This window comes from Schizosaccharomyces octosporus (genome assembly GCF_000150505.1).
Source record: "Schizosaccharomyces octosporus yFS286 unplaced genomic scaffold supercont6.3, whole genome shotgun sequence".
Classification (NCBI taxonomy): Eukaryota; Fungi; Ascomycota; class Schizosaccharomycetes; order Schizosaccharomycetales; family Schizosaccharomycetaceae; genus Schizosaccharomyces; species Schizosaccharomyces octosporus.
This window is the reverse complement of record NW_013185621.1, coordinates 490,962-518,530: the sequence shown is the minus strand read 5'-3', so window position 1 is coordinate 518,530 and position 27,569 is coordinate 490,962. Positions and strand designations below refer to the sequence as shown.

Sequence of the window (27,569 nt, the reverse complement as noted above, 5' to 3'; positions counted from 1 at the left end):
CCCATTGCCGACGTTTATGGGGGCGTTAACGAGCGGTTTTCGAAGTTATCCTTTACCAATATCATCTCAACACGAATTTCATGAGTATCAGGGATTTTGCAAATTTTGAACTGAACAAAAATGGAAAAGCGAATTGGACATAGAATTCAACGTAACAAAAAGTTTAACAAAGCTAGTTCCGGCGGTGGAATGGTTTCTTTCCACGATGTAGAATTTAGCTTGGAGTCGCCATTGGCTTCGTCCCGTCATGACAAGGGAACAGTATCCCCAAAAGGAATGAAGCCAAAAAATGCTTCATTTGGTTTGAGCGAAACTGAGAACAATTTATTGTTTGAAAAGATTCGCAATGGTGGTCACGCTAATAGTCGAAAGACAAAACCAAATGGCGGGAATTCTGGTGGTCCTCGCAAGAACAGTAATGGCTCTTCAGGCCGCGGGAAAAATCAAAGTCCAGGGAAGAATGAGCACCATAACTATTTGAATGTGGCAAATGGTGCTGAAGAATACTTGAACGGTTGTTTTACCCTGCCCAAGCCTCCAAATAGCGCGAAGTCTACTGGTTCTTCTAGTACGTCTTCCTCCGAACTTAATTCTTCTCTTTATGCTGGTCCTACTTTTACCCATTCTCCTGCCGCTTCTAATCTCCCTATCCCTACGTTCCTTAATGCATCTGATGCCACTGAGAAGCCTGAATCTGTCTCGTCGTTGACTACAGTTACTTCCCCTTTTCCTAGTCAACAAGCATATGCTTCTTTATCTCCCACTCCTTCCCAGGACTTTCCTGCCGTGACCCATGTACCTGTAACCAACCAGGGTTGGTACTCTCCTCCCGTGAGCGGACGCTCTGTGTCTGATAATCATATTAATAATCATGCTGTTCCCAGTATGGTTCATTGTTCTTCTACGCCTCCTTTGCAGGAAGGGATTCCTATGTTTGATCATGCATCTTATAGACAAATCTCACCCTCTCGCTTTCAATCTAATTCCCACGCTGATGGCTTGCATTGCCATTCCACTTCAGCTTTAGATTTGCTATTTCATCGTGACCGTGAACAGCGTCTTTTTCGCATGCTCCATCATGGAAGTGCTTGAGAATGTGTTCGTCTCACGTGTATAGTTATTTTCTTTCATTCTTACTTCATTCTTGTTTTGCACCGGTTTTCCTGGTACAGTCCCCATGTTACTTACCATCTGCTTCCTTAAATCCTTTTTGTACATCTCTTCCTTTGGTTTTAGTTGTTGCCGTGTTCGGTTATTCAGCAAGACCTCCGCCAACGAAAAACACTCCAGAAATGACCTCTGTTTTCTATATTATTCTCGTCGCCGATGTTCCTGTTATTTTTGGAACGAACGAGTGGTTTTTCTTCAAGTCTTTTGGTTTGCGATGTTTCACTTAATATCTGTGTCGCGTCTTTTTCTAATTTTTTTGCGGAGTCGTTTACGATTGTTACGAATTAATAGATTGGTTCTTTACGACGGGACTCATTATTTATTCCTTATTTCGTTATGTTCATGTACGATGTTGATATTGTGCTACATAGTCGGGTTTATACTCGGTCAGCCGTATATACTATCAAGCATCTTTTGAACACATTGACGACTCTTTTTTCTCTTGTCTCCTTATGTCATTTTTGATCCGTGAGGGGGTTTTGTTTTGGCGTGTATATTTCTAGATTGATTGGATCTTCCTTAATATTCTTCCAATGAATTTGGTTTATGAGATTCTTTGCTGTTTTAATTATTCTGACTGGTTTTTATGTGTTTTAATTAATTCATTCTTAGAGCCTTGAATGAGGCTAGCTTTTTTATATTTAACTATCCTCATTTCTTCGTTCTTTTTTTTGTTTTCCTCTGCTATTTTTATACCCATCAAATGAATAATCGCATTTTGGCATATGTTTGATGGAGGTTAAAAATAGTTCTTATTACGTTTTTTTAATTCCTTCTTACTTCCTTTTCCCGTGGATACCAGCGGCCTTTTGATAAATTAAAACGTTCATCAAAGGATTAGCTGTTTTTTTTTCAAGATGATTATGGTCAGTCATGTGATGAATATCACGAGGGCTGTAATTCAATTCCTTGCTGGATATTACTTTTATATTTGGCAAAAGGAGGTGAACGAAGGTAGAGATTCTTTCTGTGGTAATGTTTTTACACTTTTAAAGAAGTCTACTGCAGATATTATTATTCATCATCCGAACATGCAATTTTCTTGCATTCCAACTCCGCTTTGGATTTTCCTTGAAGTTATTTTGATTGTTATTAGCAATTGGAAAGCTTCTTTCCCTTCGAAATGTATGTATTTAATGTTGTATCATCAATGATATAAGCATTGGATATTTTCGTTCGAATTGTTAGCTTAAATGTTTCTTTTACTGTTCTCCTGTCAAAGGACCCGGTCTGCTTTCAGCGAATTTTCGGAAGTAGTCATCTGCAGTGAATAAAAGCATTTCCAACATATTGAATTTGCGTGTGTGACATGAGTAAGACAGTAATACGGTTATGCAACAGTTAATGTAGAGCAAAGCAAAATTGAAAATATCTAACTACCACTTGAGTAGCAGCCTGAAATGAAAAGTACTTGTAAGAAATTGCGAGTAAAGTTCGAGTGACTATTCAGTGCAGTATATAAGATTGTGAGGTAGTACGTAGAGCGTTATCTGATATCCGAATACACTTTAGGGTCATATAATGAGGATGAGTCGATTTTCTCGAACGTGCAACTTAACAAAAGCCAACTGCCATTCAAGTTTGTTGCCTTTAGAATCCATGCCAGCATATTCTAAAAGAAAGTCAAGGTCCTCCTTGGAGGTATCAGAGAAGTCGAACCAGCCGAAAATTGTTAAGCGGACTGTGCAAACTGAAAAAAATGGTAACGACAGTGCGCCTGAGCAAGAGATAGTTACAGAAGAAACAATTGTTCCAGAGAATGGCGAGACAATTGAAGATGAAGAATTACGAAGACTGCGCGAAAATCAAAGTGCTATTCAAGAGTTTTCAAAGAAAGATCCAGAATCAAATGACGATGCATCTTCAGCAGGATTGGTTGATGGAGAGGAAGATAAGCAAGAGGATGAAGATGTAGAAAAGGATATAACACAACGAAATACTGGAAATCGTCCTCTTCCTGCTGGATCTGTTCACAGAACTACTAGTCATTTAACTCCGGTGCCTGCTCGTCCTCTCAACTCACACAACAACAATACCCAACGATTGATTGTCGTTTTGGACCAGGCTTGTTTAGAAATTTACAAGGTTGGAAAGGCAAAAGATGCAAAATACCAGCTATTGAATTGTGATGACCATCAAGGTATTTTGAAGAAATTGAATAGAAATATTGCTCAAGCACGTCCTGACATTACTCATCAATGTCTCTTAACTTTATTGGATTCACCACTCAACAAGGCCGGGCGTCTTCAGGTTTATATTCACACAGCCAAGAAAGTTCTTGTTGAAGTGAATCCTTCAGTGCGTATCCCACGTACATTCAAGCGATTTTCTGGTTTGATGGTTCAACTACTCCATAAACTTTCTATTCGAAGCGTGAATGGAAATGAAAAGTTGCTAAAGGTTATTAAAAACCCCGTTACTGATTATCTTCCCCCTAATTGCCGTAAAGCTACTTTGTCTTTTGACGCACCCACTGTCCCAACTCGTAAGTATTTGGAAAAATTAGAACCAAATCAATCAGTTTGTATTGCCATTGGTGCCATGGCTCATGGTCCCGATGACTTTTCTGATGGTTGGGTGGACGAGAAAATAAGTATCAGCGATTACCCCTTGAGTGCTAGCATCGCATGCTCTAAATTCATCCATTCTATGGAAGACTTTTTGGGAATTGTGTAAAACAAGTTTGTGAAGGATTCCGTCTAGTATCATCTAGATGTGTTTGGTTAAATTCGGTTTCATTTTGTTATAGATTTTGGTCTAATGAGCACGTCTCAGTTCCTTCGACAAAAAGCTTGGAGTCATGTGAAAAACCAATACAAAAGAGTGTTTAATTTTTTGGGTTATATATAAAGATAAGCATTGTTAGATTCAGCAATCAATACTAATTAACGGGAATTGTCATACAATGGTTTAGATAGAATTTATTTCATTTTATTAAGATATACCCATTATGCAAATAGAAAAAAACCCAACCCCGAGGAAAAGATCTGAGAGAAATTTCCCATAATATTAGACAGGACCAACTTTTATACCAATTCTTTCGATTCGAAACATTTATTAAATGACAAGTAAGTTTTTGTAATAAGTTGATAAGTCGACTTTACCTTTTACGCTCATTTCTCCATTTATAAATTGGTTTTCCATCTTTTGTTTTCTTTTTCTGGCGGCCTCCTTTACCTTGTAATAACCGATCTAACTGAACGCGTTCTTCAGCAGCAGCAAGCTTGGAATCCCTTTTTTTTCGCAAAAGCAATTCTCTAGCCGTTTTCTCTTTTAATTTTCTATGGAGGCGACTTGAAAAATCTTCCACCCTCATGTTTACTTCTCCAATTTGGTCGACGCGTAAGCGATTTTCGGCCCGATTGACCAATTCAGCGCTTGTTTGAAAATGCTTAGCAGGATCAAATTGTATTGCTTCTTTTTGACCATCAACAAACAATGTATGTTTCCGAGGTTCTGACTTAAAGCGTTGAGCTCCCACCATGTGCATTTTTTGTTCAAGTTCTTCGATCTTTGAACGTTCAATGTCTCGATGATGGCGAATCCATCCTATATCTTGTGTCTTTAAAATCTTGATGGTATCCATATCAATAGAAGAATCCTCTCGTTCTTCTTGAGGGACGCCATTTTTCGTCTTCTTATGGGTCATTCCATAGTAAAACTCATCGGGATTTCTTTCTTGCGCTTTTTCACGCAAACGCTTAATTTTCTTCTGCTTATCTTTGTAATCCTGGGCTCGGGCCACATAGTCTTTCCGTTTTTCCAGTAATCCTAATTTGCGGCGCTCATTAGGTTGAGCACGTTCACGATGGTTTTGTCGCTGTCCAGCATTTTTGAATGTTGCTACCATATTGAAGAACTCTTCTCCTGTTATAAATAGGACTTTCACTTAAGAAAATATATGTAGGAGAGATGGTTTTTACTAGCTGACCTCGTACATTGGAAGGTCGAATGTTGGATACAGTGAATTAGAACCCTATGTTGAGCATTATTGTGCACTATCGTATTACTGACATACTGACTCTTTACTGACCTCGTAAAAATAGTATATAACGTGCTTTAATAAACAATCACTAATAAATAAATAATTGAGCATCTTTAAAAAGAAAAAATAAATGTAAGCAGTTCTAGGTATCAAACGGTACTTGTTATTCGTTTCAAAAAATAAAGGATATAACGGACTTTTTTAATTCTCTTTTTCCGATTCTCCTGGTCAAAGCAACGAAATTGAAATAAAAAAATGCAGACCTCCATTCGTATGGTGCTTTGGACCTACAGATGCTCAAGTCGTTTCTTCTTTTATACTACTTTTAATTTTAGTCTAAAGTGGTTTAAAACTAGAAGAAAACATGTTACAAATCTTGGACATTTTTACCGTTAGACATTCTTGTGGTAGGCAGTAAAACAAAAAAAAAGGAATTTTATTTGATAATTTACTTTTTGTTTTTTTCTTTATTATATATATATATATTTAGAAATATTCTAAAAATTACATATATTGTTACGAAACTTATTAACATTTCGCTTCTTTTCGATAACTGCTCAATTTTCGTTCGCAAAAAAGAACCTTTCACCTTTCCATAACCACCATAACTCATATTCCCGGTATTTACCATGACGGTCGAAGGACCAGGGATGGAAGCGTTTCAAAATGAAAAGAAAACGCTTTATTCTACCCTGATTAGCAATGAAACCGTTGTTGCTTTTCTTGGTACGAAAAAGGTTATGCTGGATATTTTACGACATGTAAATCAAATCAATGGTACGTACGAAGATTCAACAACCTAATTTTAAACTAATAATGCTTTTGTAGACATTGATGAAAAAACTATTGTTGTTATTATAGATAATATTATGGAAGTTCTGCCAAGAAATGTTTCTCGTGAATGTCGCTTAGAATTGTGTGCTACTCTTGCGCACATAACGAAATTGTCTCCTTCCATCGCTCTCACTGCACTTTTGCACCGTCTTCAGAGCATATCGAACCGCTTGGAACGCGTCCCTAGCAGTGCTATTTCAGTATCTTTTAATGCGTTGAGTTGGGTAAACTGTATCCTTTCAAACCTCCCTTCCAATGAAATGAAGTATTGGATGTTGGAGTTCCTTCCGCTTCAAAGTCAATTCTTAAATGCCGTGATTCGGGATGCTAAACCTGCGATTGTTCGAAGCGCTTTACAAAACACACGTCGCTGTTATCGATCCATATTTCTAGCTCAGCTCAATGACTTGTCCTCCTTTATTCCGTTTCTTTTGAATGAAACCAAAGCAGCTCTTGTTCCTCCAAAAGCTTTGCCATTGTATGGTGTTATATTAGGCACCTGCTACTATTTCCAGCTGTCTTCAACCCCTCGCACTTTGGCTTCAGAGAACATTGACTTTCTAGTGAAAATGATCCCTCAACACGTCCTTACAGCGAAACCTTTATTGCCTAAACTTTCTGTTGAAGGATTCTGTTATAGTGTTGGATTATTGCTGTCTCTAGATAAATTATCTAGCAATTTACTGCCTTCTATCGAAAAGGCATTACTACGTTCTCCAGAACTTGTTTTTGCGGGTGTTTTATCCTCTTTGGTTGTCGGTCTTTCCGATTCTGGGAAAGACGCCTCGTCTTTACTACTTAGCAGACTTTATGATACCTTTGCTTCAAACTTAAAGAGTTCAAATGCAACTGTTCGACAGAACTGTTTTCATACATTTTCGGTCCTCTGTAAGCATGCCAAGGACTCCAAGGTACTTATGGAAGTAGCACTGAAACTAACTTCTGCGTTGAAAACAAACAAAGTGACCTCTAATGAACATCGCAACCTTTATATGGAATGCCTCTCTCATCTTTCTGTCAAAGAAATAGACTCTACATCTTTGCTTAAGGAAGTCTTGCCTTTGTTCATGAAGGTTCAAGAAAGCAGTTTCTATCACTTAGCAGCCGTGATTATAAGGAATATCAAGTCTATTCTTCTGTCAAACAGTTCTTTGGATAAGGGTATTTACGATTTCCTTTCAAAGTCCTTAGATAAGCCAGTTGCATACGAACGTCAGCATTGGATTTTAGCTTTGGCTGATTTGGTTTGGGATTCGCAAACGAACGAGTCTTCCCAATTGGAGCTTAATAACTTCTACCTAGAACATTTGAATAAATTAAGTCAAGCTACTTTAAACAATCCTACTACTGCTTTACAAAATGGAAGTATTTTGGCGCCCGTCGTTTATCTATGTTTAATGAGCAAGAAAGAAAGTGATGGCGACATTAGCAAACTTAAGTTTACTGGTGATTTACAAACCTTGCTCGATGGACTTGTCAATTCCACGGGAGAAAGTATTCTTTTTTCAAACAAATATTCTAACAAATTAACCACGGACCAAGCGAAGTTATGGTGGATCCGTGGTCTGTGTACCTTTGCTAGTGTTTGTGATAAGGTCTTAACTGATGATCTGGCATCTTCTTGGTTTCAATCATTAATAAATCTATTCAACTTTACGGGCAACCAAAACTACAGAATTGCTTTTGAAGCGTTAAAGATTGCAGTGATAAGCAATCCTAGTTTGCGTAAAACCATATGCTCGCAGTTATGGAATCTGCATTATCAAGCTGAATCCGCTAAGAAGGATGGAAAGTTTGATGAGGAGTATAATAAGAAGTTGGTTCAATTATTAAAATCAATTCTCTTAGCAATTTCTGCCGATGTCTCTACTGTAGATTCGACACGATTCGTTGATTACGACTTTTATTTGATTGAACTTTTATTCCTTTCTTTTGCTTATGTCGATCAGTTTAATTGGATTCAATTATGCCAGCTTTCACATAGGGATCCTGCCACGCTTGTCACCGAACGAATCCATGAAATTGTGTACTATATTGCTACTACATTATCTAACAATGTTAGATCTGAAAAGGAAAAAGCTATGATTTCTTCAATTTCGATGATTCTTTTTGTTGCTCCGGAGGTTGCCACTCCTCTATTCGTAAACCTTTTCCGTGGACAGCTTGTTAATCTGAAATTGACAAATGTCTCGGATATGGAATATGAAGTCTGGAAAACGCCCGATGGAGTTCTTTGGGATAACGTCCTTGAAAAGAAGTCGAATAAAATTGACAAGAATACAAAGGATTACGAAACCAAGCTTTGGGAAGCCGAAGTTCGAGCTAAACAGGCTCAGAAGAAGCCTATGAAGTTGAGTAAAGATCAACAAGTATTGGTAGATTTACAGCTTGCAAAGGAAGCTAAAATTAGACAGTCCGTTAATAGTATGGTTGCATCTCTTGAACGCGGTCTTGAAATTATTCAGAGTATGGGCAAGGCCGTTCAGTTATTCCCTGGATTATGGATCGAGGAAGCCATTGAAGTGTTAATCTTTGATAAGGTTTTGCAATTGAGTACTCCATTTACTGGAAATTTGGCTTTAGAGGTCTTTAAGTTAGTTGTTAATGCCTCTGGTCTTCCATCTCGTTTAGGAGAGTCTGCATATTCAGATTCACTAGCAATAACCCTTCTCGATTCTGTTAGTGGCGCTCATAGTGTAAACGAAAATGTTGTTGATTCTTTCCTTTATAAGGTACGTTTTGCTACAGAACAAGCATATTTCGAGCCTGAAACATTTTCTTGCATTTTCCCGTTAATCAATAAGATTTGCTATGAAAACGCAACTAAGGATGATGAAAAATCGACTGAACGCTTATTATTGGCAATTGAAATGCTAGGATTTCAAGCTCCTTATTCTTCCTCTTTGAGGGGAATGAGGGCCCTGTTTTTGAAAGTACTTTTACATTTGCTTGAAACTGTTCCTGCTCATTACCAGGACGTTAAGAACTCATTGCTATCACTTGTGCAAGGTATTGGTGCATCTTATACTGATAACGAATTAAAACTCCTTTTGGAACATACATGTCACAATGAAACTTCCGTTAGATCTGCCGTTTTGCAATCTCTACAGGTTTTGGACCTAACTCAATTTAGTTTTATTAAGGAAATTTTCTTGGAACTTTACGACGACAACGAATCTAATGCTGCAGTTGCTCATCAAATTTCGACTCAAAACGGATTGGATGCAAATGAAGACTCTTATTCCGAACTTTTACCTTTGCTTAATGTTAAATCCAATTACCTTCACACTCTTGTTGGAAAGTCTTTCGTTGACTTGATTGATGAGTTTGAGGATTTTTCAACCATTCTACCCCAAAAATTAATGGAAATGTATAACAAAAACGCTTTACCTTCACCTCCTGAATATGATGAGTACGGTATTATAAAGAAAGAAACTGTTGGACGGGATTTAGGAATTGTTCCCAGAGAGGGTGTCAGTATAATTTTCGTGCATATTTCGCAGTACTTGTCTTCTAACTTACTTGTACCATTTTTGGAATTCTTGTTATCCTCTGTACAACCAGATGCAAAGATCCCTGTTACTGACAGTTCTGTTATCGTAGCATCTAACATGTTGGAAGCTGGTAAACAGTCTATTGTTGCTTTTGGTTCCTATCAAGTGGAGGCTTTGATGGAGTTGTTCGAAGCTAAACTCAACGTCGACACTTTACCAACCGAGGCCAATGATAGATTACGTGAGGCAACTGTAGTCCTCTTTGGAACTGTCGCCCAACATTTACAGGAAAATGATCAACGACTGGTAGTGGTTCTGGAAAATTTAATCTCCGCGTTATCCACTCCTAGCGAAAGTGTACAACTAGCAGTTGCTTCATGTATATCACCGTTGATCAAAAAGTTACTTCCAAAATCAAAACAATATTATGATCATTTAGTAAGCAGCTTGTTAAATGCTTCGTCTTTTGCAGAAAGAAAAGGAACAGCTTATGGTCTAGCTGGTTTGATTAAGGGTTTGGGTATTAAAGCGTTTAAGGATTTCAATATTATGGATCAGTTACACGAATCAATGACAAACAGGCAAAGTTCATCGATTCGACAAGGTGCTCTGTTTTGTGTTGAAGCTTTTTCACGTACGTTAGGTATATATTTCGAGCCATATCTGCCTGATTTACTTCCTTTACTACTTTCATCCTTTGGTGATAGTGCAAGTGAGGTTAGAGAAGCTACTTTAGAAGCTGTAAAACATATTATGAGTCAATTAAGTGCTTATGGGGTTAAGCTTTTGCTTCCTAGCTTGCTAGATGGCTTGAATGATTATAATTGGCGCTCTAAGCGTGCTTCTGTTGAGATTCTTGGTTTGATGTCCTACATGGCACCCAAGCAGCTCTCAGTATCGTTACCTACCATTGTTCCCAAGCTAACGGAGGTTTTGACTGATTCACATTCTCAGGTGCGCAATACAGCGAATAATAGTTTGTTGCGTTTCGGTGAAGTGATTTCTAATCCCGAAATCCAGAACCTCGTACCCGTTCTTCTCAAGGCCTTGAGTGATTGTACACGTTATACTGATGATGCATTATCTGCCATTCTTAAGACAGCTTTCGTTCATTATTTGGATTCACCTTCATTGGCCTTAGTCATACCTATCATTCAGTATGGTATGAGGGAACGCAATGCCTCTACTAAGCGTCAATCTGCTAAGATTTTTGGCTTAATGGCAAGCTTGACTGAACCTGAAAACCTTGCAATTTATTTGGATCCTTTAATGCCCAGGTTACGAGAAGTACTTATTGACCCTGTTCCTGACACTCGTGCAACTGCAGCTAAGGCTTTGGGATCATTGATGGAGAAATTAGGTGAAACTAAGTTCCCAACCCTAATTCCTGAACTATTTAATGTTCTTCGAAGTGAATGTAGTGAAGTGGATCGACAAGGTGCAGCTCAAGGATTGTCTGAGGTTCTTTCTGGTTTGGGCTTGACTCGCCTTGAAGATGTTTTACCCGAAATCCTACAAAATACTTCAAGTCCTACTGCCTATATCAGAGAAAGCTTTATTTCTCTACTTATCTATTTGCCGGCCACTTTTGGAGCTCGTTTCCAACCATACCTTGCTCGTGCAATTCCACCTATTCTAGCTGGTTTAGCTGATGAATCTGAACTTGTTCAGACAGCTTCATTAAGAGCTGCTAAGATGATTGTGAACAACTATGCCACTAGAGCAGTTGATTTGCTTCTTCCCGAACTTGAAAAGGGCCTATTCGACGACAGCTGGCGCATTAGATTGTCTTCAGTACAACTTGTTGGTGACCTCATCTATAAACTTGCTGGTATCAACAAAAAGACCTTACAAGAAGAAACTGATGAAAACGAAGAAGGGGCCCGCACTGATGTTAACCGTAAAGCCTTGCTGGAGACTATCGGTTCTGAACGTCATGACCGTGTATTGGCCTCGCTATACATCCTTCGTCAAGATATTGCTGCTGCAGTCAGGACCAATGCTCAGCAGATTTGGAAGAATATTGTTGTCAATACTCCCCGAACTGTTAGAGACATTATAACTACATTGACATCTTTAATTATTGGTAATCTGAACAGCGCTGGAAATGATCGACGTGCTATGTGTGTCAAGAGCTTAGGTGATTTATCCAAGAAGGCTGGATTTGACGTTTTGTCGCAACTTCTTCCTTCATTGAAGGATGGCTTAGAGTCTTCTGACAGAGAAAACAGAATTGGCGTTTGCATTGCTTTGCAAGAATTGATCTCTAGTACCTCTCAGGATCAACTTGAAATTTACAGTGACCAATTCGTTTATTCTGTACGTGAAGCACTTATGGATTCGGACTTGGAAGTAAGAGAAGCTGCTGCTGAAGCATTTGATACTCTTCAAACGGTAATAGGCGATCGTGCGGTCGATGAAGTTCTTCCCGAGTTGCTTAAGTTGCTAGAATCGGATGATAAATCTGAACACGCTTTGTCCGCACTTAAAGAAATTATTGCTCGTCGTTCTACTTCAATTTTCCCAGTCCTTATCCCCACTCTCATTAAGCAACCTATCACTGCGTTCAACGCTCGCGCATTGGCTTCGCTTGCTCAAGCAGCTGGTTCTACCTTAAACAGAAGATTGCCATCTATTCTTAATGCTCTTATGGAATCCATACTGGTTGCAAAGGATGATGTTTTGCAGAGCTTAGAGGAGTCCGTTGATACCATCGTATTGTCTATTAAAGACCAAGAAGGACTTGCAGTGCTCATGGCTCATCTTTACTCATTTACTGAAAATGAAGATTACAAGAAACGATTGTTTGCTGCCAAGCACATGCTTACATTCTTCCAGAACTCTAAGTTGGACTACTTCCGTTTTGTACCTGATTGGATTAGTCACCTTGTTAGATTGTTTGAAGACAGGAGTAGTGAGGTAATTGCGGCTGCTGTTGCTGCTCAGAACGCTCTAACATCTTCAATGCGTAAAGACAGGATTGAATCAGTAATTAGTGTTACGTACAAGTCCTTACATGATGTTGGTATAAATGACACCACCCTGCCTGCATTTGAAATTCCTCAAGGTATAAACTCTGTTTTGCCGATTTTCCTACACGGTATAATGCATGGCACAAATGAACAGCGTGAACAATCTGCTTTAGGTGTTGCAGACATAGTAACACGTGCTGAGGCTGATAAACTACGTCCTTATGTCACCCAGATCACTGGTCCTTTGATTCGTATCATAGGTGAGAGATTTCCAGTGGAAGTTAAGAGTGCGATTTTGTATACTCTTAATATTATACTCTCTAAAATTCCTACATTTTTACGTCCCTTTTTGCCTCAATTGCAGCGTACGTTCGCTAAGAGTTTGGGTGATCCTTCGAGCGAAGTTATTCGCAGTAGGGCTGCTACAGCCTTGGGTACTCTTATCACTCTGCAGACTCGTCTTGCCCCTATTGTCACGGAATTAGTATCAGGTGCTCGTACCCCCGATGCTGGCGTGCGCAAGGCTATGCTCAATGCCTTATTCGCAGTTGTTTCCAAATCGGGTCAAAACATGAATGAAGCATCTGCTGATTCTGTGGATCAATTGCTAAAAGAAATTTCCTCCGAGTCAAATGAATATATGATCATTTGTGCCAAGATGTACGGTGCTTTATTCAACCAACTTACGGACACCCGTGCCAGACAACTGCTTGACACTAATATTTTCAGTGTTGAAGCATTGGATGAGTATTCAGTTTTGATATTGAATGCGGTTATTAAGTATGGTTCAAAGAAGATTATTGATCTGGGCTTGAGCGAAAGTGTAAGTCAAGCCATATCGGATGCATGCCAGCAAACAGAAACCTATATCACGGAAAATGCCGTTTTGGCTGCTGGTAAAGCCCTTCTTGCTGATATTCCTCAAAATTTCAATGAGTCTAAGACTTTATTTGAAGCTTTGAGAGTTAGTATTGAAGTTAGCCCATCTGGCTCTCAAGATGCAAAGCGTCTGTCTTTGGTTATTATCCGAATCTTGTCTAAAGAGAAATATGATATTGTTAGACCTCATCTCAATATCCTTGCACCTGCCGTCTTCAGTTGTATTCGTGCTATCACCATTCCCATTAAACTTGCTGCAGAAGCTGCATTCTTAGCAATGTTTAAACTTGTTGATGATGACTCGGTTATTAACAAGTATATGGAAACTTTGGAGGGACCTCGTGCTAGAAGCTTTGGTGATTACACTCGTCGTGTTGCATTTAAATTGGCAGCTGGTGAGCGCGATCGTATTGCCTCCGGAAGTGGTAGAGTTCAGCTGGAAGAGAGAGAAGACTTGGCTGAAATTACAGCTGTTGGCAGAGATAACGAGGTCGTCTCCAATGAATCATGGTAATCTTTACCGTTGGACGAAAAGTTCGGCCTTTCTGGCAATTGAAAGTTAACTTATTCATTTATTTTTGGTCATTAACATTTTGGATGAGACAAGGTATAAGCTGTAATATCCAAATGTTGTAATGTCGTCAAAGAGACGATTATTGATTTATTTAGATCTATGAAAAACTGTATAAATGTATATATAGAGTTTGATGTGGATTTTAATTCGTATGGTTTTGGATTACCAAATGTTTCATTTTTAGTAAGGCAGTAATAATAACCAGGAAGGTCATATCTATAGTACATGTAGGCTTAACGTATTTAAGTAGTATATTACATAAACATCATTGAATGAATTTGGAGACGATTAAGCTGCTTGCTTATAAAGATGAAATAAAGGAATGAAAAAGGCAAACAGAAATTTGATGGTTTACTAAATTAGATATTAATTAGTCGGATACGATTTTCCGCGTATAGTGAAGATAGTTAAGATTAGGCACGTCAATAAACTGATACAATCATTAACAATCCAGAAATTATCTTCCACTTCTACTTTTGGCTGCAAGACTTTACTCATCACTTACCATTATGGCTTTGTCACGGCAGATTCCTAAAAGAACAGGATGTAGTTTAGTTTTTAAGCGTTTTTACTCTTTGCCGAATGAGCAAAAAAAGGTATGCAAATTATGTAGCTTTTCGATTGTTTGACAGTGATGTTTTTCATAAATAATCAATCCTCTTTGAAACCCAAGCTTCGAAAGCAGATAGTGTTGCTGCAAACCTATATACTAATAACGAATAGCTTCTTCAATCATCAGTTTTCCAATATGATCCTGAGGTCGGTAATATTTTAAAATCTGAAGAGAAACGACAAAAGGAGTCTATAGGTCTGATTGCCAGTGAAAACTTTACTTCGAAAGCCGTTATGGATGTTCTTGGTAGCGTGATGCAAAATAAGTATAGTGAAGGTTACCCAGGAGCGAGATATTATGGAGGTAATGAGATTATTGATCAAGCGGAGTCTTTATGTCAAAAGCGTGCGCTTGAAGTTTTCCAATTAGATCCTGAATTATGGGGTGTTAATGTGCAACCTCATTCAGGTTCTCCTGCTAATCTTCAGGCTTATCAAGCTATTATGAAACCTCACGATCGTTTGATGGGTTTAGATTTGCCTCACGGCGGACACTTGTCTCATGGATTTGCTACACCCCAAAAATCAATTTCCGCAGTCTCTACATATTTCTCTACTATGCCTTATGGCGTGAATCCTAAAACTGGTATCATTGATTATGAAGACTTAAGCAAATCTGCTAAGAAGTTTCGTCCCAAGGCTATTGTTGCCGGCGCAAGTGCTTATTCACGTTTGATTGATTACAAACGCATGCGCATGATTGCGGATGAATGTAATGCTTACCTACTTTGCGATATGGCTCATATATCTGGGCTTGTTGCTGCTAGAGTCATTCCTTCTCCTTTCGAATTTGCTGATATTGTAACTACCACAACCCATAAATCTCTTCGTGGACCTCGAGGAGCTATGATTTTCTTCCGTCGTGGTCTTCGCAAACACGACAAGAAAGGCAATCCTGTCTATTATGATTTGGAAGAAAAAATCAATTTTTCTGTCTTCCCTGGTCACCAGGGTGGTCCTCATAATCATACAATTACTGCTTTAGCGGTAGCTTTAGGTCAAGCAAAAACTCCTGAGTTTGTTGATTATCAAAAAAATGTTGTCAATAATGCAAAAGCAATGGCAGACGCATTTGTCAACAAAGGCTATGAACTGGTTTCAGGTGGCACTGATACCCATTTAATTCTTGTTGATTTGACTAACAAAGGTATCGACGGAGCCAGGGTTGAGCGTGTGTTGGAATTGATCAATGTTTCAGCTAACAAAAACACTGTACCTGGAGACAAATCTGCCCTTATACCCCATGGCTTACGTATAGGTACTCCAGCTTGTACTACGCGTGGCTTTAATGAACAAGATTTTATAAAGATTGTTGACCTTATTGACGACGTTGTTCACCTAACTGTCAAGCTGAACAAACAAGCTAAGGATAGTGGTAAGACAAAACTTAAAGAATTCAAAAGTTTTGTTGGCGATGGAAGCCAAAATCCAGACATCCTTAAGCTGAGAGAACAAGTTCGCCAGTGGGCCAGTAAGTTTGACTTTCCTATATAATAATCGTAAACCTCTGTAGAAATAGGTATTTTAAATTGGATGAAATAACAAATAACAAATAAATAAACTAAAATAATCCATATTCATTTATAATAGACTGAACGAAGTAATGAACTTTAGCTAGTAGTCGAAGAATCCTCATTTTACGAGCGTCTGATAAGTAATTTTCTACTGTAAATTATTGCTTTCTCTTTTAACAAAATGAATTAAATCATACTAATGCTGGTTAAAGTGTAGAAGCCAGGGAATGAGGAAATGCTGTACACAAAGGAGAAAAAGTACCTTCAAGATAACTGTTCGGTTCTGTATGTTTCAGCATACTAGGCTAATTATACAAACCTCTTCGTCGTAAGCAAGTAACATGAGGATAGGATAAGATGGAGTGCCATGAAAGTGGAAGAGTACTCAACTTACAATCTTCTATTGACCATAAGGGAGCAGACGTAAAGTAACCTTGAAAGAAGGTAGCGAAGGAAATCAGATTAAAATAAATGCAACGAGGAATCCCGAGGAAAACTTAACAACATTGTGAAGAAGATTTCTTCTTGTTCGTGTCGTTCATAGTGGGAGTGATACTAAGAGTTTGACCGCCCATGGGATGAACGCCTTCATCACCACTTTCGAGAGATCTATTCGAGACGATTCTAAAAATTTCTAAAATACATGTTAATATCGAGTAAAAGAAAGAAAAAACAATAATGATAATCCGTAACATACCGGTCAAGACAGTTTGGAAAGCTTCTTCTACGTTGCTTGCGTCCATTGCGGAAGTCTCTATAAACGATAAGTTGTTTTCAGCTAAAATTGTTAGTTTAAAGTACAGTGAAAGAATCAGTCAAGCAACAATAGCTTCTACGAATTTGGTTCGTTGGGCTACCGATACGAATGAGACATAGTATGAATACTTACCTGCAAAGGCCTGAGCCTCTTCAGTGGAAACAGCACGCAAGTGAAGCAAATCTGTCTTATTTCCGACAAGCATAATAACAATATTGCTGTCGGCATGTTCACGCAATTCCTTTAGCCAGCGGCCAACGTTATCAAAGGATGATTGCTTGGTAATATCATAAACAATGAGAGCGCCAACGGCACCACGGTAATATGCAGAAGTAATTGCACGGTAACGTTCTTGACCGGCAGTATCCCAGATTTGGGCTTTGATTTTCTTGTTGTCTAATACGATGTTTCTAGTAGCGAATTCCACACCAATGGTACTCTTGCTTTCAATATTAAATTCATTTCTTGTAAAACGCATTAATAGGTTCGATTTACCAACCCCACTGTCACCAATTAACACAGTCTTAAACAAGTAATCATATTCGTCTTCTTGACACATCGTTCGTTTTCTTTACAAGGTATCTGCTTTCCTATTGTCAATAAATAATTTCATTTCTTATTCTTTTCTGAACATACCCTTTATTCTTTTCGTTTTCGTCGCTTTTTTAGCGGTGAATGATTCTAGCAAAGCCTAGTTTGTTGTAGTCAAGTCCTGTAGGACCCATTATTGACATTTACCCACAGCAATCCTTTATGCTGGTTTATATAACGAATAAGAGTGAAGCTAAAATTCACATAACGCATTATTCATAAGTTTCCTTATGTCTTTTTGTAACTTGTATTAGTAAATGATAATACTATTTAGTGAGGTGTAGATTACGATACTAAACTGAGGATCATAATAAACAAACGTGCCAAGGCATACCATGGAGACATTCAAAATCGTTAGTTTTGGGAATCCTTGCAAAATAAAACTCATACTATATAAAATAAAAATTAACTTATTATAAATTCAATATAATTACTGCTTCAATTGCATTGTACGAGAACCATATATTTGGTCTATTGGTTTAATACGCTTAATGATACTTAACTGTTTATTAAGAGGGATTTATCATTTCCTTTTATATTTTATTTGATAATTATTAATTCATAGGTGGGAATACTGACATTTAATATAGTTACTTTCCCTTTAACACAGGAATTCTGTCGACCAGGTAACCATCATACAAAGAAATTGTACTAAAGAGAAAGCAAAGTACAAGATTCAGAAAATAAAACTAATGCAAGCGGATAGTAATATGAGACTTTATGCAATTGGGGTTCTACTTTAAGTTAATAATTGAGCTAAAGATATCCTGAGAATGGTAACACGCAACTGGGTGCTTTCTATTTACCATAAGTCACATAGAGCCGAAGAGACTATTTAAAACATTAAGGCAACAAGAAAGAGTAGCTTTAGCTTTATTTACATAGCTCTTTCATTGTTACATATGAAACTTGTCCATTAAAGAATATAACATCATGATGTTACGAAAGGCCTTACTAAAATAAGGCGTGTTTACGGTTCAGCTTGTTGATTACTTCAGTAGCTGCATGGATGCCATAGAGTAGCTACGAAGATTTCTCTACTTTATTCCTCGTGGTTCTTAGTAGTTGTAGCATTATGGTGATTACCCTATATTCATATTACGGTTCCAAGGTATAGAAGAAACTACTGCATTCATTGTGTCACTTTTCCATTCCTTCAACAACACCGACGTGAGAGAAATTTCTCTCTATTAGAAGAGAAGAAACGAGTTATTGTCATATATTGATGGGTATCATATGTAGACTTTAACCCTGTGCTCCTTAGCACTCGCTGCTTTCTTTGGATCCTCCATTCAGCGTATCTGGTGCCAAGACATAGATCCTTAACAATATATCTGAACTATCGGATTAGGCCGATGAAGAGACGTTCATAAAAGGAAGCTTGTTTCTAATAAATTAGATTTGCACTCATTATCCCGGATGCCTTTCAAGTAATCGTAGAATTCAACTACGCTTTTTGTTGCTTTATATTTATTTTATACCACATAATATTTTGTTCAGGATACTCCCTTCATTTTTATTCTAATGGCTAATTCCAAAAACTCCACAAAACGTTCTAAAATTAAAAGGAAAGTGCAACTAGACGTATACGAAGTCGAACGGATTCTCGCCGATCGCGTAAATAAATCTGGTAAAAATGAATACTACATTAAATGGGTCGGATATGATTCTCATGATAATACTTGGGAGCCGGAGGAAAATCTCACTGGTGCCTCTATGGCTCTTAAGGATTGGCAGAAAAAAAAGGGACTTATTGCAGCTGGTCTATTAAAACCTTATGAATTTGAAGAAGATAAACCAACAAATGTGGGTCACAAGGAAAACGAAGAAGTATATTCCTTGGATATCAACTTTGATGCTAGTGAGTCTCTTACAAAAGCTGCCACAAAATCTAAAGTCAAACCAAAAACAAAATCCGAGGCCGGCTCAAAGTCCTCTTACACGGAAATACCAAAAAAGAGGACCATCAAACGTAAATCCTCTCCCGACACTTCCTATATGGAATCTGAAAATAGCCAAGTCACAGATCGGTCATCTATTGAAAAAAAGCAAAGATGTACTAATGGTGATCGGACTGAAACTCTGTCAGACCCTCCTCCGTTTTCCCATATCGAGATTGCCGAGTCTCATACCGACAAACATTATTCTCAAGACATGTTTTCTAATCCGACTTCAATAGGATCTATTTATGGAGTACCAGATAGAAAGAATACTACTTTTAATGATGATCTGTTACCCGACTATTTAGAACGGAAGCCAACGCTCACCTCAATATCCAGAACGGACAAGACAGATCCTTGTGTAAACTCAAATACGATTATTATCAGTGATATTACGAAATCCACTGCTGAAAAAGATATTGTTTCATATTTCGCTTACATCCCGTCAAATCTGGATGTGCGGGTTTATAGAGATCATAGTTCTGCTAGTGATATAGCCTATGTCAAATTCGACTCAGCCGATTATGCTAAGATCGCTTACGGAAAAGGACATCCAAATTGGCGTATTGCATTGGTAGAGGAAGATGTCTACAATATACCATCAGATACAGCATCCTCGACTAAAAGAGTGCATAAAGAAAACTTCAAGAAGAATTTAAAACCAAAACAAATCAAGAGTGCATCCCAAGTAAAGCCAAAAAATGATACGAAAGGCCCAGGTAGTGGGTGGACCACCGTTAACAATGTATGGCAAGAATTGCCTAACAGAAATATTCATGCTGAATAAATCAAGTCGAAAGAAATCTGCACATCAAGGTTCTTTCACGATAACTGCAGTTATCTAGGAATGGATATCGTCTTTACGTTGACTTCTCATCACTTGGTTGGTTTTTTATTCGTTTGCACATAAAGAACAAAATGTACTTAATCACATTTTTTGCATTTACTAGCTTTCGGTCGTTGTTGCAAGGATGGTTCGTCTGTCAGTAAATAATTTTACATGCTCAGAAATGATAGCACGAACGTTAAAGGGAAAGGTCATGAACGTAAGAAACAAGTAATGCTTGTTTAACATAGTTACAAAACTACCTAACGAATTTATCTATTGGAATTTAATATTGGATATACGACTCATTTGAATCAGCAGTATTTAACCAAATCTTCGTCAAACTTACGGATCATTGAAAAATGAATCAATTCTATTTCAAAACTTTAGCGGAAAATCTTCAATGCCAATTCTTTTCATTGTCCGTTTTCTGACGGGTAATTAAGCAAAGGCTTACTTATCCTATAAGTTTTACAAAGCTTTGCAGTCTGAAATGATAGGAATAATATCTAGTACATAACCTTGTAACGGTTGAATGAATTTCTTTCTTTCTTTCATAATTTAACTCCTTTTGCTAACCGTATTATGGTTTAATTGGAAAAAACGAATATATCGTAAACTTATATATCAAACGTAGTAAGAATCCAAACCAGTGGAATATAACTATAAAAAGTAGGCATGTCTGCCAAGACCAATTTCACCTTATTTTAGGGCCATACAGAACCATAGAATTAGAACATCAAAGTATCTGAGAATTTATTAATCTTTCTTTCATGATGTTTGGATATCAAGCATTTTCTTTTAGATTTTGTCAAAGCTGGGTTTGGAAACGGCCAGCAGTTATGGCATTGACTTCCATTGCCGCCGTTGGAACAGCAATGAAAACTCAGAAAGTACAATGCGAAAGCTTTGTAGAGAAACTGACAAACCTTGCTGATGAATATAATTTGACAAAGGATGACAGCCGTAAAGGCATGTTCCTACTTGGATCGGGACCAAGGTATGTCTCGTTCTTGGGTATATATGTATATGATGTTGAGCTTTATGTTCGGAAACAAGATTTTCGCACCATTCAAAAAGTTTTGAATGAACATGTAGACCCCAATATGGGAGTCGAAATGAGTCTAAAGGAAGCTCAACTCGGAAGTCGTATCATTGGAGAGCTCTTGAAACAAAAAATCCAATATTCGGTTAGAATTCTACCTGCACGGAATACCAACTTTAAGCATTTGAAGGGTGGATTTACAAAAGCGATGGTATTGCGCCAAAATCGCGATGATGAACGTGAAGAACGTATGATTCAAAGTTTCCAAAACACATTCCCTGGAACAGGAACTTGTCTCCGCTCTACGAATCTATCTATTACCTTAACAGATAAACAAAAATTGCTATTTGAACACGAAGATCGTGAGATTGGCAGTATGCAGGATGAAAATTTGAAACTTTCAAACCTATTTCTTCAAACATACTTGGTTGGAAATAAGGTGAATAGTGAACAAGCACGTCAATCTGTTTGTATGAATTTACGACGAATAATGGATGGTTCTATGAGTGTCTAAAAGGTTTCTTATTTGATATGTGCCAGATCCAAATATAAACAGTATACACGAATTACGAGTATGATTCTCTAAATTTAATCTCTTTCATTACTTTACAAATTATGAAGAAAAGAAATATTCTTTAAATTACGGGTATTACATTTATATTTTTCCTTTACATATTGCAAAAGTCGAGATTTTTGTAAACAATTGTCAATTCTTGCACATAATGCGAATGAATATTAAAAGAACCTAGGCGAAAATATAAACGAAGTATTTTTTAGGTGACTTGCTATGTGTTTATTAAAAGCCTTTTGTATCTTTGCAGAGAATTTAATGACTTAATCCATAAAGTAAAAGAATTTTCAAAGTGAAAAAGGCTGCTGACTACGTGAGAAACTTCTTCGTGTACTCATGCGTCTATCCGGACTCCACAAGTGTTGTTTGCGTCGCCTTCAAAAAACATATATGGAAAGTATTCAACAGTCAATAAAAAATAATAATAAGAATAAGAATAAATTGAATCCAAAGGAAAAATAACTAATGTTTGCAATATGACTTTTCCGTCGTTGACATCTGTTAATCACATTTTAGCGATGATTAATAACTTTTCGCCTTATACCCGAATGTTTCCCATACATTGATGAGACACTGAAGTTGTCCTTTGCACGCCACTGGAGATATCAGATTTAACTTAGGATTGAAAATATAGTTGGATTATAAGATCGGGGACTAGATTGGATAGAATTGAAAGGTTTGATATCGCTGGATGCCGTTATAGGATGCAACATTCGAGTCCTGCACCGATACTTTCAAATGCAACGCAGTCGAGAGTAAATATGACGAACCAGCAAGATGGACAGAGAAGCGTGGAAACCAATACAGACGACTCGAAACCGAATTCGCCTTCCCTCCCTAGTTGGGTCCATGAAAAAACGAAAGCGGGAAAAGATCGAAAACGGCTACCTCTTGCTTGCCAGACGTGTAGAAAAAAGAAAATTAAATGTTCAGGAGAGCGTCCATCGTGTGATCAATGCTTAAAGCATAACACCTCTTGCGTTTACAAGTCAAATCCTCGAAGATCCCATTCAAGACATGAAGAAATTCACCATCATCAACAGTTGCATCTTCAGCAACAACATAATCGTGCTGCTGCTGCTGCTACAGTGAATGCTTCTGGGCCTCACTCACAAGAGCCCTTACCCGAACAGGTTGGTAGCCCTCGTGACTCGGCTCCTTCTTCATCGTCTTCTTCTGTAAGCATGAATATACCGAACCAAAAAAGCTCTTCGTCTTTGAATTCTCCTGCTTCATATCCGTATATGCTGAATTCTCGATTACCTGTTGGTAATCCACAGGTGTCAATGATGTCTGCTTCACTTTCTAAGAATCTTGTTCTCGACCGAAATAACTCAAATTCTGCGTCGCCTGAATCAACTTCTAATCCTACTTCTAGTAATAATGTTTATCCTTCCGAAGTCATGTATGTCCCATCCGCTACGAATCCTTCTATTTCAAAAAGCCAGAGTTTCACCGGGAACGTCCCTATGACAGACGTCGCTTCCGTCCTGCCTATTGTATCTACAAACGGTTCCAATTCGAACTCCGTTGTCGCTGCTCCAATTCCCCTTAGTCCAGCAGTTCAATACCAATCACAACCACCGACGAGAGTTCCTGTAACGCCTGCGGCGACTTCTATTCCTCCTCCGGATCCTTTACCGTTTGTCCCTTCTCATCCTACTGCCACCGACAATTCCATGTTCCCTACCAATGCAATTCCTTCGCTTTCCTCTGGTGAATATCCTCTTTACTCTAATTATGGTGGTTATTCTCCTAAGCCTCAGTTTCCCTTCTTTGACAATAAATCAGGTAACGCATTTCCGCCCTCAACGTATTCAGATGTCCCCAATATGGCTACTCAACCTATCGTGACCGACAATTATGCACTCGGTACAAACTCCTCTAATGAAAAAAATGAAACCGACCGGGAAACGGCTCTCATTGACGCTAAAATGCCTGACCCTCTTGCTAGCCTTACTATGCCATCCACTCCAGTGACGGAGCTGCCACCTTTGGAATTACGAATTCACCTTGCTGAGGTATTTTTTCATTGCTGCCATGGTCAAGCTTATAATTTATTTCACCGTCCAACTTTTTTTGAATCCCTTAATAATAACACAATTCCTTTGGTACTTGTTTATGCTATGTGCGCCGTTTCCGCGCGCTTCTCCTCACGTATGCATGATCAGTATTCTCCCCCTTATATGGCCGGTGAACAGTTTGCTAGAGAGGCTCGTCGACTAGCGTTGGACAATTTTGATAGGCCTGATTTGTCACTGGTTGCGGCCCTTTTGTTATTGTCTTTGCATGATTCCGGAACGGGGGAGAACGGCAAAAGTTGGATGTACGGTGGCATGGCTCTTCGCATGGCGGCAGCATTGCAACTTAATTGTGAACAAGGAAGTAATCCGTTGGATCTAGATAACATTGACTCTGGTCCACGGATCTCTTTCCTTGAACGTGAACTTAGACGTCGTACCTTTTGGTCTTGTTTTTTGATGGACAGATGTATTTCTTCTCATGAGCACTTGCAGTTTTTGGACGAAAATGACATTGGAATACAACTTCCTGTGCACGAGTTGTTATTCACCAAGCAAATTGCTGGTGTAACTCAGACTCTGGACGGAAGAATTTTGGAAGGTGTACCGAGCATTGTAGTTCCTTCTGATACTACCGAAAACATGGGTGTGGCTGCGTACATTGTGAAGATTATAGTAATCTGGGGAAGAGCCGTTAAGTATTTTAAGCACGATGGTCGGCGAAGGGATCCTCATCCATTTTGGCATAGAAATTCTGATTTCACCCAAATTAGTGAAGCTCTTTATAAGTGGGCTGACGGGCTTCCTCAAAGGTTGAGGTACTCTGTCGTAGGATTGGAAAATCACCTATCTATACAGCAAGGTGCTCAGTATGCATTTCTTCATTTAGCTTACCACTACACCTTAATGTGGCTTTTCCGTTCCATTGGTGAATCTGAAAACAACCAGCTTTCGAGAACGTCGAGTACAGTATCTTTGACCGGAAATACTATTTCTTTCTCACCAGTGCGGCACAATCCTCATGAATCTCATCATAGCGAGTTTCAGGCTGAACAAAAGCCAGAAAGCCACGTCAATAGTGCTGCAAGGCGTCTACACAAGGCAGCACGTGAAATGTGTTTACGATGTGCTAATGCAATTTCAATGATCGTTGATGATTGCAGAAAGCACAATGTAATTCTGACTTCTCCATTTATTGCTTCAGGTGTGTATACAGCATTTTGTATTCAAACTGAAGCTGCTTTTGGATTAAATGTTTTAACTGCATCTACAGCTAGGCATAACCTGGAAATTGATCTGAGATTAATGTTGGAAATGAAAAATTATTGGGGCTCTATAGGAGCGTTGTGCGAAAGAATGTCCGAAATATGGGCGGACTGGGTACAACGTACATCCTCTGGTTCTGCCGTTAATGACACTGTTGCGAATGAGCCTATTGACGAAGAAAAAATGTTAGATTTGGAGAAGCATTTTATGTATATAGCTGAATCTCCAATGGTTGCCAATCATAACGTTCAAGAAAGTTATTCTTCAGACTTGATGTCCCACTTTGGATTACCGAAGAATGCAGATTGGAATCAATGGAACGGTCTTTGGCCATCGGATGATTTACGAAACTACCAAGAATCTACAATTGATAGTCTGGTAGCGTATGCAACTGGAAACCCTGGGTGGAATGTCTCTTTCGCTGGTTAAAAAAAAAAGAGAAGATGAAGAAGTCAGATATATTTGCATGTTAACACTTTCGTTTTCTACTTATACGTAGTCGATGATTCAACTTCGGTGATCTGTTATCCTTTTTTTCAGAAAATTGCGCATACTATATTGGAAAAGGTGAAAAATTACCAACTACTTATACCTTCTTTATGTTCGGAATTGAAAACATTCCGATGCATCGATAAGTCTATCTATTTGTTTGTTGACTTTATTTTATTATTGTTTGGTTGTCATTATGGTTCTGTATGTCTTGACGTTTAATATGTACATAATCCTAGGTTCGGGTAGTCAATAGGACAGCAATGTTTGGTATTTAAGTGAAAAATTAGGTTATATTATTTTTGTTATTATTCTTATCATAAATAGTTGGGTTTCAGTAAGGTAGATTTTGAGTAATGCATAAATTCACATTTAAAATATACAATATAGTAAAAAAACCAATATCAATTTATCTATTTCGCTCTACATAGTGAAAGGAGCGTTTGTTTAGGTGAAAGAAAAAATACAAAAAGCAGTCACGAGTGGGTAGTGCAGGTCGAAACTTTTCTTGGTGACAACGAACTTCCATCTTGCTCTTTTCATAGGAAGCCAAAAAATCAAAAATGGGTGCTTACAAGTATTTGGAAGAGCTTTCTAAGAAGAAGCAGTCTGATGTGAACTTGTTCTTGTCTCGCGTTCGCGCTTGGGAATACCGTCAAATGAACGTTGTTCACCGCGCTAGTCGCCCCTCTCGTCCCGACAAGGCTCGTCGTTTGGGCTACAAGGCCAAGCAAGGTTACGTTGTCTACCGCATCCGTGTTCGTCGTGGTGGCCGTAAGCGCCCTGTCCCTAAGGGTCAAGTCTATGGTAAGCCCGTCCACCAGGGTGTTAACCACCTCAAGTACCAACGCTCTCTCCGCTGCACTGCTGAAGAGCGTGTCGGCCGTCGTTGCGCCAACTTGCGTGTTCTCAACTCTTACTGGGTCAACCAAGACGCTACCTACAAATTCTACGAAGTAATCTGCGTCGACCCCTCTCACAAGGCCATCCGCCGTGATCCTCGCATCAACTGGATCTGCAACGCTGTCCACAAGCACCGTGAAGCTCGTGGTCTTACCTCCATCGGTAAGAAGTCTCGTGGTATTGCCAAGGGTCACCGCTTCAACAACTCTCCTCAATATGCCACCTGGCTCCGTCACAACACCTTGTCTCTTCGCAGATACCGTTAAGGTGGTTGATTTTGTCTTTGTTTTTTCTGGTTCAGAAAAATGGTACAATCCAAAGTTTCAGGTTCAATTGGAAAAGTTTTATGAGACAGTAGAGATGTACAAATTTGTCCTGTAGCTTTTTTTGTTTCGACTAGTAGATATTGTAAAGGAACCACAAAAGCCAAAGATATGCATTTGCGTATTGTCATGGGTGATGTTTTGACGACTTGTAGTTAACAAATGTGAGACATGATAGATTGGTCTAAGCTATCAGTAAAGAGCAGTAGAATTTTGCTTGCAGAACGAAGAGACTGTCTATCGAAGGATGTAAGTGCCTTTGGTAGGCTGAATTATTTACAAAGAGTATTCAGTAAAGAAGCATGTACCAGGGAATTATTGTTTATACTACGTAAATCAATTCATTATAAATTAATGTTTGTATTGGAAAGGCTTTGATATAGAATTCTAACGTTTTGAATCAATTGAGTTTCGGGTTTATCAGTAAGTCAGTAAGTCTTTCAACCAGCTGTTGTCTTTAAAGTAAAAATAGTAAATTTCTACGTTGATGTTTCTATTCTTTGTCTTGAGGAATTTTTTATTTTTTATTTATTTCCTTGCTTTATATCTCAAGTTCGTTTTGTCTCACTTGGATGCAAATATTCAGAGAAACACAAGCAAACGGAATCTTTGGAATTAATATAGCCAAAAAATTAAAAAAAAACGCTTCTAAAAGCGACAATAATGCCTAGAATGAACGTTCTTCATCCGTTATTTTAGTTTTTACAAAAGACGTAAATAAATAAACAAACGAAAGTTGTTCAAGTAACAAGTACTCTAATACTATAAACTACTTTATATTTTTTAACGAAGAATAATGTTCA

At 38.3% G+C, this 27,569-nt stretch overlaps 10 protein-coding genes across 10 annotated transcripts; 8 read left to right on the top strand and 2 right to left on the bottom strand.

The window, feature by feature from the left end:
* The first annotated feature begins 12 nt into the window (after positions 1-12).
* SOCG_04329 (uncharacterized protein) lies at positions 13-2,569 on the top strand. Its single transcript, XM_013165171.1, has one exon. The coding sequence runs from the start codon at positions 121-123 to the stop codon at positions 1,090-1,092; it is 972 nt and encodes a 323-aa protein (XP_013020625.1). The 5' UTR covers positions 13-120; the 3' UTR covers positions 1,093-2,569.
* A 108-nt stretch (positions 2,570-2,677) lies between these two features.
* SOCG_04330 (ribosome biogenesis protein Mra1) lies at positions 2,678-4,155 on the top strand. Its single transcript, XM_013165172.1, has one exon. It carries the CDS (start codon positions 2,692-2,694, stop codon positions 3,844-3,846), a length of 1,155 nt encoding a protein of 384 aa, XP_013020626.1. The 5' UTR covers positions 2,678-2,691; the 3' UTR covers positions 3,847-4,155.
* On the bottom strand, positions 4,000-5,127 carry SOCG_04331 (U3 snoRNP-associated protein Utp11). Its single transcript, XM_013165173.1, has one exon. The coding sequence runs from the start codon at positions 5,018-5,020 to the stop codon at positions 4,271-4,273; it is 750 nt and encodes a 249-aa protein (XP_013020627.1). The 5' UTR covers positions 5,021-5,127; the 3' UTR covers positions 4,000-4,270.
* A 546-nt stretch (positions 5,128-5,673) lies between these two features.
* On the top strand, positions 5,674-14,124 carry SOCG_04332 (translation elongation regulator Gcn1). The gene is made up of 2 exons (XM_013165174.1): positions 5,674-5,932; positions 5,984-14,124. The coding sequence occupies exons 1-2, from the start codon at positions 5,785-5,787 to the stop codon at positions 13,846-13,848; spliced, it is 8,013 nt and encodes a 2,670-aa protein (XP_013020628.1). The 5' UTR covers positions 5,674-5,784; the 3' UTR covers positions 13,849-14,124.
* Positions 14,125-14,417: 293 nt separating this feature from the next.
* Positions 14,418-16,062, top strand: SOCG_04333 (serine hydroxymethyltransferase Shm2; the record flags this gene model as incomplete). Its single annotated transcript, XM_013165175.1, has 3 exons — positions 14,418-14,504; positions 14,632-15,895; positions 16,034-16,062. 3 exons carry the CDS (start codon positions 14,418-14,420, stop codon positions 16,060-16,062), a joined length of 1,380 nt encoding a protein of 459 aa, XP_013020629.1.
* Positions 16,019-17,560, bottom strand: SOCG_04334 (GTPase Ypt3). Its single transcript, XM_013165176.1, has 3 exons — positions 16,924-17,560; positions 16,732-16,812; positions 16,019-16,668 (listed from the first exon to the last, which is right to left on the bottom strand). The coding sequence occupies exons 1-3, from the start codon at positions 17,348-17,350 to the stop codon at positions 16,532-16,534; spliced, it is 645 nt and encodes a 214-aa protein (XP_013020630.1). The 5' UTR covers positions 17,351-17,560; the 3' UTR covers positions 16,019-16,531.
* A 15-nt stretch (positions 17,561-17,575) lies between these two features.
* Positions 17,576-20,708, top strand: SOCG_04335 (chromodomain protein Chp1). The gene has a single exon (XM_013165177.1). It carries the CDS (start codon positions 18,907-18,909, stop codon positions 20,107-20,109), a length of 1,203 nt encoding a protein of 400 aa, XP_013020631.1. The 5' UTR covers positions 17,576-18,906; the 3' UTR covers positions 20,110-20,708.
* A 93-nt stretch (positions 20,709-20,801) lies between these two features.
* SOCG_04336 (chalcone like protein family) lies at positions 20,802-22,384 on the top strand. Its single transcript, XM_013165178.1, has one exon. The coding sequence runs from the start codon at positions 20,922-20,924 to the stop codon at positions 21,705-21,707; it is 786 nt and encodes a 261-aa protein (XP_013020632.1). The 5' UTR covers positions 20,802-20,921; the 3' UTR covers positions 21,708-22,384.
* SOCG_04337 (transcription factor) lies at positions 22,331-25,883 on the top strand. Its single transcript, XM_013165179.1, has one exon. It carries the CDS (start codon positions 22,469-22,471, stop codon positions 25,478-25,480), a length of 3,012 nt encoding a protein of 1,003 aa, XP_013020633.1. The 5' UTR covers positions 22,331-22,468; the 3' UTR covers positions 25,481-25,883.
* A 72-nt stretch (positions 25,884-25,955) lies between these two features.
* Positions 25,956-27,079, top strand: SOCG_04338 (60S ribosomal protein L15). The gene has a single exon (XM_013165180.1). The coding sequence runs from the start codon at positions 26,104-26,106 to the stop codon at positions 26,707-26,709; it is 606 nt and encodes a 201-aa protein (XP_013020634.1). The 5' UTR covers positions 25,956-26,103; the 3' UTR covers positions 26,710-27,079.
* Positions 27,080-27,569: the final 490 nt, after the last annotated feature.